Source organism: Perca flavescens, chromosome 13, assembly GCF_004354835.1.
Source record: "Perca flavescens isolate YP-PL-M2 chromosome 13, PFLA_1.0, whole genome shotgun sequence".
Taxonomy (NCBI): Eukaryota; Metazoa; Chordata; class Actinopteri; order Perciformes; family Percidae; genus Perca; species Perca flavescens.
The window spans coordinates 25,796,510-25,809,838 of record NC_041343.1 but is presented as its reverse complement, the minus strand read 5'-3'; the positions used below and the strand labels follow the sequence as shown (position 1 = coordinate 25,809,838).

Below are 13,329 nucleotides of genomic sequence, written 5' to 3'. Positions count from 1 at the left end.
GGCTAAAGCTCCTTACATAGAGTTGTGAAATAAGGAGCCGCTGGTTCTGGAGCTATTTTTCCTCACTATAAATTTTAATAATAAGCTTAATGTTACCTAACATAGACACACAGCATCTCCTGGATATGCTAACGCTACTGTAGGTTTAGTGGCCATCGGTTGTTGTTTTTTTAGATTTCTTTGGGGCATTTCAGCCTTTTAATGGAAGGAACAGCTAGATATGAAAGGGGAAAGAGAGGGGGGGACGATATGCAGGAAATCGTCACAGGTCGGACTTGAACCCTGGACCTTTTGCGTCGAGGTATAGACCTCTATATATGTTCACCTGCTCTACCAACTGAGCTAATCAGTTTGCTTTTTGGCTGCTAGTTTGGTAGACTCTATAGCCTATACTTTAGACTATAGTTACCCATGAGCCTTAGTCACAGTTGCTACGAAGAAGAAGCCAGTCAGAGGTAGGGTTGGGTACTGAAACCCGGTTCCACTTAATGTGTCGACTGAAATATTTTCCCTCGGTTGCTCCGAAACGGACGTAAAAATATCACACTTTCTCTGTAGTCTACCGTTAGCTAGCTAGCTACCGTAAATGTAGGCTACTTTTAAAATGCCATATTTTCCCTGTGGGCTCACCAAAACAGACGTAAAAGCATATTAACCATTCACTTTTCAGTTTTTCAAGAATCTGTTTAGGAATTGGAATAGTTTTAAAAGTACCGGTTTGGCATCGGAATCGTAAAAATCCAAACGATACCCAACCCTAGTCAGAAGCATGAATCAGAGTTATAGCAAATTCAAAATGCATTGTTGCCGAATTCAGTCATTAGTGATCTGAAATTCCGAAAGGTGTTGAATGGGATGTCAGGTTTCGCTTAGGCCTACTGTTAGCATCGCACATAACAGTGATCTGATGTTTCAGACTAAACTGCACCTTGTGGTTGACCTCTCTCCTGACATCTTTATTTAAACAAACATTGTCATCTTTTGGGTTAATGATTAATAATTAATTTCATGTAAATCCAAGCCTTTGAAGTGTTCCTACTGCCAATCACCTAGTCGTCCAAAATAACTCCATCAACACTCCTTTCACATTAGACATAGTTAATTGATTCATTGTTCAAATAAATAAATATAATAAATAATATTGATTCATGGAGCTTCAACTGTATTTGGGTTAGATGAACGATGCATTCTCATGATATCCGTATGATATCATATGAAAATGTATGCACACCAAAATGTATGATATCCTAGAAAATTAGGAGACCGCCGGCTGGTCAAGTGACGCTGGCTTGCTACGAGCTCCATGACGCCGAGCAGCAGTTGCTGGTTCAGTTACCCAAAAATAGGTGGCTTTGAGCCGGGTACAGAGCACCGGCAGCTGCCGTTTTGCTGTGATGAAAATTAAGATTAGACACCAAAACGACCAATTAAGATTAGGAAAAAAATTGTGGTTTGGATTAAAACACTCCTAAGGAACACACATTTCCTGGATTAAAGGCTTTAGTTTTCCCCGGGAAGCGAACTCCGCTCTCTGGCTTGAAAGTCCTGTATGTTAACGCCCACTCATCCACCCCAACCTCCTCCCCACGTGGCCAACCACGTTCTTATACAGCGGCCGTCAATGTAGTGAATACAGCAACAACAACAAAAACGTGCAATGCTTACGAATTACATTGCTTGACTTTTCGTAGCTTTTTGAACGAATGGTTCATGAGAACCGGATGAAATGAAAACCAGCTGACTGCTGCTATCAGTGTAACTGATCATCTGGGGCAAACCCAAGGATATTAGTACCCGAATGTTGCTGGCAGAGTTCAGACTTTTTCACTATTGTGCTGAAATGGGTTGCATTAGGTGAATCGGGCACAAAGAAATAGGCAGTCACAAGCTAATTGATTTTCTTTTGTTTCCTGCATGTGACTCAGAGCTGTGCAGCCTTATGGTTTTCTGCAAGAGTAATCTGGCAAAATGCACAAAAAGGAGATAATTCTGTATCTTCTTAAATTGTCTCGTCTGAGTTGTTAAAAGGAAACGCCACTACTTTATACAGATGCAGATCAGTTTGCTACTAGTCATGAGGAGTACTTCTCCTGGATGATGTCTTCTGTGGCTCCAGAGGAGCATTGTTAAGTCTGAGAAAATAATCCCAGATGAAGTTATTTCAACTTGGGCTTTGAGACTATACATTTATAACGGATACAATGCTTACAAACTGGAGCCTTGGAGTTTAAAAGATGTCGGCATTTACCAGGCAGAGAGGGTCTAATGAAAAAATTATATTTTATTTTGGTGGGAAATGTAAGCCCCCCCCCAAATGTACGGAGGTTCAATACCAAATCTCTGGACTACCCCCTCCAATAAATTTCCAAATGTTGCATTGATTGTGTGACATGTACGTTTGTTTCTCCACTTCATTGTGCAGGATCTGCTTTATAATGCATACGCTGCTAAATATATAACATACTTTATATAACATTACTTTTAGGCATGGCAATGTCAGTCTGATGGTCGGTTGCCACTTTTTGTCCAGGCTGCAATATCTCAACTACTGATGGTTACTTAAGTAAGATGGTTAACATGGAAAACCGTTTACCTACATATATAATATAAGCATTTTAGCATTGTCTGAGAGAGGATATATTTAGTGCTGAAGGTTGTAGCAAATTAACCATTAGTCATCTGTATTCATTCTTTTTATATACGGCGTCAACAACTGCCCCCTGTTAGCGTGGACCCTGGCCAAAGCTACAGGTCATTTGGCAGAACTTTAACTAGACTAATAATTTGGTTCATTTTCTTTGTACACACACTAACATCATTACTAATTACAACAGTGTGCAAAAATAATTGTCCCTTAATCATTATGACAGAAAATATCAAGAGAGAAATGCCCCCATATTGCTAAATCTACAGTTTTAAATTTACAGTAAGAAAATGCATGCAAGAAAAAACACAAGCAAATGAAGAAAACATTTACACATATGCAGCATTGCAAAATGTGCTAGAAAAGCATGTAGCTTTTTGTTATGCCTCATGTGTTGTCAAACAGAAATGTGCTTTTGTTTATTGTTTTCCTAAATGGTGTGCAAATGTTGTCAAATTGGTAATGTTAATTTAATTATATTTTGCCTATTTATTTTTTTAAACTATAGCAACATACAGTATATAAACTAGTTATTACAACAATCCAGTCATTAGCTATTCTTTGAAAAACATGCAGGGAAAAATACAGAAATAGGGACAAGGAAAGGCACAATAACCTGTCCATTTGGCGTGGGACTGAAATATAATTGGAGACAATGCATTTATAGTCCTACATTCCACAAACCAGAATAATGCAAACAAGTGCCTGAGTGTTAAAAAGGAAACCAAACAACAAAGGAGAGATTTTAATTCACATCAAGTCACGCTTCCAGATAGTCAATACAGCAGCCAAACAGGCAATGCGATAGTGTTCAAAGGTACAAAATGTTGTCCAGAAGAAAGACTGACTCATAGCATAATCTTAGAGCATACACAGTCGTGTGTTGTTGTTGTTGTTTTTTAAATAAAGAAAACCGTATCAAACATGAGGCAAAGTCATCTCATGACAAAACCAAACACACGCATGCAGTTTTTTTTTTGTTATTTCATAATATTGAGCTTGCATACAAAGGCAGACAGATTACAAAATCATAATCACATGTCGGTTGTATTCATTACATATTCGAGAGAGAGATCACCGTTGTGTCAAGGATTATATTGGGAAGCCAACAAGGTTTCACAGCCAGTTTGTGCATAACAAATCAATGTGGCTGAAAAGGCTGTTAAATAAAATAAACGGAGAAGTGAGGGCAGATGTACTGCATTTAAACATTTAATTCCCCAGCTTTGAAGATGTGATACCATTTGTCAAAATCAAATTTTCTTCAGAATGAATAGAATGTAGTGTGAAAGCAATGTAATAGTTCTAATAACACTGTCAACAATAAAACTAGGGGTTAAAAGGGTCAAATAATATAACAAATGGACATTAGGGCTGTTCGTCACAATCCACCAGCTGGAATTAGTGCATTTAAAAGGATGCGATAATAAAAACAGTCACGCTGACACAATCAACATGCTCCTAAAAACAAACCGGGCCGGCCTATCACTTACAGTAACGTGAAGTAATGACAAAAAGCTGTTAGCTGAATTGCAAGCCTGACAGGAATCCTGAACGTTACGTGAGGACTATTTGTATGGCATATTCTGTGTTACCAGTCAGTGCACGGTGGAAATTTCCAAGAAAGGTGGGTGTGGGGGAGGGGGCATGCAGAAAAGGTCATACTGTGGGATCAAACTCATAAAATTACAAATACATGGCATGCATCCCAGACTACTGGTCCACTGGTAGGTTTCCAGGGCTGCACAGGGGCTCGTGGTATCAATTCCTAACATAAAATATTAAAAAGAAAAAACATCAATAATTCAACAGGCTGGAAGGAGTTAAAGTAAAAGTTGTATATCTGACTTGAGTGATCTGGTATAGTTTGCTCCTGGGCTGTGAGTTCAACCATCTCCATTCCCAGATACGTGTGCCCAAATACAGAGTTTGAGACATGAACAATATCAACAACACAGAGCGCTAAGCTGTACATTCTCAGAGGATTTACTGCGGAATAGAAGGGGGTTAAACATGTACATTCTGTTCAATATATTTATAGTGGAGCTGCTTACATTGAAAAAAGAAACCCTCAACAGATGCAACAACATAGTAACAATATACATACACGGCTAGTATATCAAAAATTCTGCCCTTCTCACCCCGGCCCATCTTAGCAAAGCTTGCATTGCACGACTGAACAATCGCAGTGACTTTAGCATAGGGTGTGTACACCCTTTCAGCAGCAAACTTGAACTTCAGCAACAATAGGCTGTTGTAAACAATACATGCTTTTGAATAATTTTTATTTTTAATTAGTCGTAAACTTTCCGTTTTTTTTAAATTCTGCCCTTTTGACAAACAGCAGGTACATTTTTCAGCCACATTACAGTTGAAAATGCTGCCGGCGAGTTTTTTGTGGAAACTCATTTTTCTGTAGTGTAAACAATAAGACACACACACACACACACACACACACACACACACACACACACACACACACACACACACACACACACACACCATAGAGCTGCCCAATCATGTGGTGGTGTTGTGGTTTGACAAGTAATTTTCACCAGGCGGGTCAGCCACTGAACTTCATTCTGTTGTTGATTACAGCTGCTCTCTATCAAGTAGGCTCTCTACCTTCCGCACAGTAAAGCAAGGCTGTGTAATCAGTGTGCAGTGACTGTGAATGTTTCCACCTCTGTGCTGAAAGTATCCACAGATCATCTGAATAATCGGGTGCATATAAGCTCTACTTTTAAATTCATAACCCTCTTCACAACCTGACTAATCGGATTCAGTGCCGCTATTACACTGTTATACTTTTATTGCACGTATTGACACATCTTACCCTTGAAATCTAAACCGCTGTTCTATAAAGCATTGACTGTAAAAATCACTTTTGACCACACACAGAAGGTCAGCTGATTGATAACCGCACTGTGGCCTTGTACCTGTGATTCATTGTCAATTTTAATGGAATTTCTAAGTGCATATCTTATTTAGCTTCCTGTTGCCTTAGCACTGTAAATAAAAAAAACCCCCGCTATTTTGAGGTCTGAATGGATGAAACGCACAGGGAGCCTTGACCCCAGGATTACAATAAAACTAGGCAGCTCTATAGATTAGGGGTTGCACTGAAACATCAGTGAGTAATCCAGGTAGGTTGTGCTATGACCCCTAGCATTGTCTCATATTGATTAGGCTATACAGAAACACATGGGATCAGTGTTTTTAACGTCTTGCATTCTTCCTGTAAGTAGACTTGAGGAGGCAAAGTTGTTTTTTGTACTACACTGGTTTGCTTATTGGACATTTGTTAACCGGTCATCCTGCCAATTTACAGATGAGCATCAGTCGTTCTAAAATCCTTTTTAGCAGACATAATGGCTTTCAACTGCCAACATGTGTCTCCTTATAACCATTAGGAATTAAATTGATGGATTGTTTAGTGTTGTTGTTATGGTTATTGTAATTTCTTCTCTTCAGCAAACTGCTCTACAGTTTACTTGGAAGAGGACTGAAAGCCTGAGTATATTTCAGTGTCTGAGAAAAGGGAAAGAAAGTAGAGTCTCAGAACTTTTTTGAATGCTGTTTTCAGTCTGAAAGCCTGAGGCAACATGGTCATGGTTAAATTATGTCACGTTAATTGTTGGTAGGAAATGAGAAGCGAACGGCAGCATGTCAAAGTCTAATCTTTTGCTGATCCATCCAACCACCCTGACCTTCTCCTTCTGTGGACTCTATAAAGTATTTTATAATAATAATAATAATAATAATAATAATAATAATAATAATAATAATAATTTATACTAAGACTTTCTTAGCTCTCGTGGACAAGAGTCATATTTTGCGCAGCTGTTGGAGGTCTTATACAGACATTTACTGAAACTTATGTTACTTGGAGGACAGTCTCGGTCAGACAGCAACTTGCACGATTTAATTAGTTTGAAGCATACGGAGGCCTTAACTTGTCAAGTATTTTAAGGAAGTTATGACATTGTTCTCACCTGGCCGAATGATTAAAACTAAAGGATAAATGCTCCAGATTTCGTTGTGTTGGAACTGCTTACGTGGTCGTGAACGACAACTGGACCTTCGCCACCCAACAGTTTTAAAATTATAATAAAGTGCAACATCTTCAGTTATCGACTTCAACTAAACATTTCTGTATACTCACAACAATGTAAAATGTTGCTACATCCTTTGTTAGATTCTCCACTCTTACTGTACCACCAAGGTGACCGTATGAAGGCTTTGTTTGTGCTGTTTCAGGGACTGGTGAATCACTGGTAAATCATTTAGCAGCTGTAAAAGATCTCATCAAATAGAAAGCATTTGCTCCTTTTGTCTTCAATGATCAAACAAGAAATCCGAATTATGAAGCTTAAAATCCAACACTACAATCCCCTTGATTTATTTAGTTGATTGAATTTTCAATGAAAAAGAAATGAGCAGCCATGCAACCCCTATTGTACATGTGAACACAAATATAAGGATATTGTTAACTGAGCCCTGTTGAGAGGAAATGTATTCCCAAAGAGGTGTCACAGGTCGCTGTGGCCAACATGAGGAAAATCCAGAGACAAAAAGCTGGGAGGAGGAGTATGGAAAATGAAGGCAGGTGTCCTATCTGGTGCAGCCAGCGGGGGACGGGGGCCAACAGGTTGGACGACAGGATTTGGGTCTTCAGTCATTTAATGAACCAGGTAATTCATTGGTCAACGTGTGCCAGCGCTCAATTTTCTTGTCCTTGTTTTTAAGGCAGTCAAACCAGTGTTTGAGCCTCTCTCCGTTTGCATTGATACCCAGAGATACACCACCTGAAAGAAGGCACAAGGAGAATATCAGTCTTATGCTGCATTCTTAGCAAAACCTGTATATAAAATAGTAGAATGATAACCATCATAGTGTTTTAAGATGTTTTGCTCATGAACTCCTGAGAATAAGAGAATAAGGTCCTGACATTATCCAGAGTTTCCCTTTCACACATGTAGGACACAACAGGAGTTTGTCCATGTCAGACGCATTTTCACCTACTGGAAATACTTTGTTTGGTTTAGGCAAGATATGGAGCCTGGTTAGAGCATGCAGGAGATGAAATTTGTCATTTCTACAATGCTAATCAGTTCTTAATATTGTGGCTAAAAAAAATCTGCTGCTGATATTTAACTTCTTTCCCAAAATGTATAAATTAGCTTGATTCTAAATGGGATAAAAGCTTTTAGTGCAACATGCCTACATTTACATTAGTACCCAATGGCAGACCAGCCAGTTCCCAGCATGGCTCAGTGCTTATTTGTTTCCCAGCCTCCAGCCTTAAAGAAGCCTAGGCAGATGGCAGACTCAGGTGGACAGAAGGCGAGTGGTGCTGCTGATGCTGATGAATATCTGTCGAGTTATTTTAGCTCGACAGATATTGTTGTCATCTCTGGAAGCAGAGCTGGTTCACTTTTGCTTACCTATGAAATCGTTGGACTTTCCGATGTCGTAGTCCCACACTGTCACCTCCAAGGTCTTTTTGGTGAGGTCTGCATATTTTATGTCGTAACAGAACTCCTACAGAAAATAGCAGAAAATAAGAGCTCCTCTCTTCAGAATGATCACATACACAACACATTGGTTCAGATCACCACAAAGTATAAAGCCAAAGATTTGGGTTTAAACATGTTGAATAGGACAATTTAAACACTCTTCTGCATAACGTTGGGTTTGCATAATTATCATTACAAACCTGAATGCAATTGACATTTGTTTCATTTTCTGGTGAAGTGATTCACATAATTCTGAGCGCATCATTAAGTTTAAAATCTTTTTTTTCGTGTCTAAAGTATTATGCAGGTTACGGTCGGTGCAGTAGTTGCCTTTTCTCACTCTTAGGGACTCATTCACTACAGATTATACAGACTGAACAGACACTCAGTCAGTCAGTTAGTTCAGGACACTTAAATAAACCCAATAAATGTACTACAAGTGTCAAAAGTATCTTAATTGGAGCACAGAGGAGTGAAATGTAAAATGCATACTTTTAACAGAATAGCAGTATAATCAAAGTCCACTGTCCACTACACGAGTAAGCATTTTCTTATATTAACTTGCAGTGTGCGAAGCAAAATACTTTATTCTGCATTTTAATCTGTAGTTCAATAAGGGTTGCTGCTCCACCTTAATGAAAATCAATGCCTTGATACGGAGGAAGACCCCATTGATCTTCTGACAGAAAGGCCAAGAGGCGATGGAAGGATATGGACGCTAAAAATGTCAGAGGAAATGTCAAGCCGCTGGCCTGCGTGTAAGTGTTTGGCCAGAGTCGTCCACTCGTACACACACGGGTACTTCAGAGCCAAGCTTCCCTGTGCTATGATGCACTGAAAACCTGGCTGGGACCTCAGGGAGTTCAGCAATGCATTTCGGATTTCAACAGTATTTACAATGCCATTTTGGTAACAGAGGAGTCAACTGATGAAAATAAGGGCTGATTACTAGTCTTGTTTCCTCCATACTGAGTTTATCAGAGTAATGTTACAGCACACTACAGCACAGCACCTCTGAAATTACAGTCAAATATGTTATGGTTCCTTGCATGCAAGACTTGTATAGAAGAGTATGTTTATGTATATGTGAACGCATGCATGGCCTATATTAGACTACCACTACCACGATTACCTGTATCAGAACCCATTTTACCCTATTTCACTGATACCTCTCTGTAAGGGAGGGAAGGGGGGGGGGGGGTGGGAGTTGGGGGTAAAACGTCTCTTTGTTATTACCTTGGTTCACAGAATGACTCTTTGTATTAGTTTGACTTCATGGATAAGGTGTAATATGTATCTGTTATGCTCAAAATCCTACAAATAAATCCTACATAAAAAAAAAAAAAAAAAAAAAATGTTGTGGTTCCTATTTCAAACCTGCTAGAATTGATTTTCTGGCCACTTGGTTGCAAAACAAGCTATAACCAAAGCACTGGCATATTATCACCTTTATGTTAATTTGGTGCTAGAAAACCGTTGCCGGGCGCCCGGGTAGCTCAGTTGGTAGAGCACACGCCCATATATAGAGGTTTACTCTTCGACGCAGCGGCCGCGGGTTCGACTCTGACCTGCGGCCCTTTGCTGCATGTCACTAAATGCTCCAATAAGTTCTCCAGCAAGGCACCAACTTTGTCTGTCTGCAAATGGTGCTGACCTACACAATGTAATTTTTCCCATTGTTGACACAAAAATATGGATTGGTGCAGATTTAAAGCCCCTGTAAACTTATTTTCAAAGCCTTTATTTATGGCTTAGTCATCATAAATACAAGCCTTCGTCAGGGAGTCAATCAATTGACTTTTAATTGATTGACTCCCTGACGAAGGCTTGATAATATATTGATAATATATTCAATAAGCAACAATCAGAGTGAAAGTTTAGGTATTATTCAGTAAAAGTTTAACAAAACCCCCTACATCTGTCATCACGTTTTGATTCAAATGCCTTTAGAGAAATGATGGCGATAACGGCAGTGGGTGACAAGAAGACCTCATTTAAACATGTTGTCAAAGCCGTTCACAATCTCCCAATCCCAATCTTTAGTTGGGATTCATAAAACAAAGATCTCCAATGGATGAGAGAAGATATGAAGTTAGATAAAGTATCAAAAGACAGCTGAGCTATGTCTTTGGCTTGACTGCTGCTCTCTCAAAAAGTAATGAATTTAGAAGAAATGTGCCTCTATTTTCGATCTGACAGCCTTGCCCGCTCAGAATGGCTTTTGTGGGTCCCGGGGTTATGGAGGTTGTTCAGCACATAAAAGCACCGGACAAACACTCGATGGGAAAAGAAAAATAGGAAAGTAAAATAAAACGACATTGGAGCTGCAAGGTTTTAGCGCAATAGTGGATTATACCTCGTTGAACTCTGGATTGAGGGTCTTCTTCTTCACAGCAGTCTTGTGCTTTGACTTTTTGTTCTCATCAGGCTTCAGGTACCTGTAGGGGAGCAGAGCAAGGAGGGAAGACTCAAAACCTCCAAGCTTTTTACAGCAAGGAGAAAATACTACAAACCCCTGCAGACTTTTATTAAATGCCTACATGCTGCTGATGTATTATTTGAAACCCTTGTCAACTATGTAAATCCTCATATACTGTGTGTGTTTGTATACACACATACTGTGAAAGCATCGTTCAGCTGTTATTGTGTTCTGTCCTGCAGAGGGTGCTGTGGTACTGCCCTACAGCCAACCACACAGCTGCATTACGTTACACACACACTACATTACATTACTACATTATCTGACTTGAAACAAATCCACATGTGCTTTTATTGAATTTTTTTTTTCCCCAGTAGGTTATACATATATGCTGTTGTGTCTTCACCTCACGATTGATGTCCAATACATGGTAAGATTAATAAGATTTCATCGTAGTGCCTTTTTGATGAGATTACAGAGGTGAAGACCCCTTTCCTCATAACAATAACCCATTTCCAAGGGCAGTCGATATTCCTGCTGTATCACATCGTTGTGTAGTTTCTTTAAATCAAAAATCTCACAAAATATTAGAAACCTCTCTCGGTATAATGCAATTTAACCGCACGACAAACCACAACCTCCAAAATGACCATGCAGTTAAACCTGAACATTATAACCTTCATGATGAAAGGAAATAATGCAGGGCTGTGCTTTAACAGTGGTGGAAATGTAACTTTACTCAAATACTTAAAGCTATAGTGCATAGTTTCTGTCGCCCCCCATGAGGAATTCTAAATAATGACCGCAACACTGTCGGTGCATCAACATGATGCAAGCCTTTGGTGATCGCACACCACCCCCATCCCTCCTCTGCGCAGTTGCTAGTAGCGTTCAACCAGTCAAATCAAGGAGGACGCAGAGGATTAAAAAAACAAAACATGGACTCTTCAGAAGAGGTAATTATCTTGTAATTTTTATGTCCTCTTCGTCTCCAAAGCTGAACGCGGTGACGTAAAACGCATCACTCGCCGGACGACACTATTTTGTAAACATAGCCATACTGAGAAATACAGAGTTTTGTGGACCTGATAATCTTAATTAGCTTTTTATCAACTCATTTGGCGATGGCTTTAATGTAACGGACATTCATTAATATAAAATAGTTATTTAGTAGCTTTAAGTAAAATGTTAAGGTACTTGTACTTTCCTTGAGTATTTCCCTTTCCTGCTACTTTATACTAAGACGGAAAATATTGTACTTTACTGCATTACATTTATCTGATAACTTTAGATACTTTCCTGACTTAGATTAATAATACAACCTATATTCAACAAATAAATAATGATATTATTAAATCAATAAATGTATTAATTCCACAGGGGAAGTTCACTAACTATCAGCCGTATTTAAAGTAATAAATAAATAAATAAAAATATATAAATAGATTGAAATTAGCCCCACATTTACTCACTGCTATATTAAAGTGAGGGACACATTAATGCATTCATAATAAAATAATATAATTCTGAAATTGACCATTCTGCAAAATAAGTAGGTTTACTTTTGGTACTTTAAGTATATTTTGGTGCTACTATTTATGTACATTAAAGTAGCATTTTAAATGCAGGACTTTCACTTGTAACCAAGTATGTCTGCACTGTGGTATGGCTACTTTTACTCGAATAAAGTTCAGAGTACTTCTGCCCCCACTGTGCTTTTATTAAACTAATAAACTTGCAAAAGGCAGGTTGTACTAGAAACTTTGCGTAGTAGTGATGTTGTCTACCTCTGTCCATTTGGCAAAGAACAGTTTTGGGCAATAATGCTTATTCTGATGGTGCTATATTTGAATCCAGTAAGCAATTACAGTAGCTCGTCACATCCCTTTTTCCTTTTACGTGCAAACTGCATCCACACATACTTCAATTTCCCAAGGTAACACAGAGACTTAAATGGAGGGTCAATGGGTTATTGTTTACAAACTTACCCCAGGGGGAGTGGGGGCTGAAATCGTTGTTGATGAGAATATTGCAGGAAACCTGATTGTTGTCATGTAATGGACTACTTGACCCCCCAGGCAAAACGAGCTACAGTAAGAGTGAAAGATGGAATGCAAACAATGCTACTGTGCCAATCAATGTTATTTCACTCTGTAAATTGCTGAAATGTTGCTGCAGTACTGTGATTAATGTTTTTGTTCAGCAGCTGTGCAAAACTAAACACTTACTCTTAAAAATACCTTTTTAAGCTTAATGAAATACACTTGTCATTGACTGAAGAGCCATTAAGGAGGATTTATTTCTTATACTCTACTACCTTGTTGGATATTACTGACACAATAGAGTAAACCATTTACTGTTCAGGTGACTTGATGCATCAGATAGACTCTTGCTAGACATCTACTGGTGAAAGGGGAGATAAATCATGCAGCCCTGTCTATCTGGCAAAGTATACATTTCCTTTATTCCCTCTGACATGAGTTCGTCAGTAAATCTATTATCTGCCCGTATGTCCTTCAAGCTTCACAGATTTTCTCAACCTCAAACTGTAGGAAAATTGTTGCCAGCCCCTCTTCTCCGATACGAGTCATGCTTTTGTTCCCAAGGTGTGCACAGCAGAGTCAGAAATTAATTGCACTTTCATTGCTCAGACAGATGAAAGGCTTGGGAAATATTCAGGTGTGATAAATAGGACTCTCCTTCAAATTGCAGCCCTGCAGATGGCCTCTCATGCTGTGTCTCTCATG

The 13,329-nt window shown here is 39.0% G+C and overlaps 2 protein-coding genes across 2 annotated transcripts in view; one reads left to right on the top strand and one right to left on the bottom strand.

Moving 5' to 3' along the window:
* lig3 (ligase III, DNA, ATP-dependent) overlaps positions 1 to 13,329 on the top strand; it is a 199,067-nt gene that overhangs the window by 15,318 nt on the left and 170,420 nt on the right. The gene's annotated exons all lie outside the window — the stretch shown is intronic.
* The window catches only part of doc2b (double C2-like domains, beta), a 130,864-nt gene continuing 124,076 nt past the window's right edge, over positions 6,542 to 13,329 (bottom strand). Inside the window, exons 7-9 of the mRNA XM_028594936.1 lie at positions 10,520 to 10,601; positions 8,092 to 8,188; positions 6,542 to 7,452 (exon numbers count right to left, since the gene is read on the bottom strand). Of these exons, the coding sequence (XP_028450737.1) occupies positions 7,319 to 7,452; positions 8,092 to 8,188; positions 10,520 to 10,601 (313 nt within the window). The 3' untranslated portion in view covers positions 6,542 to 7,318. The remainder of the gene's footprint in view (positions 7,453 to 8,091; positions 8,189 to 10,519; positions 10,602 to 13,329) is intronic.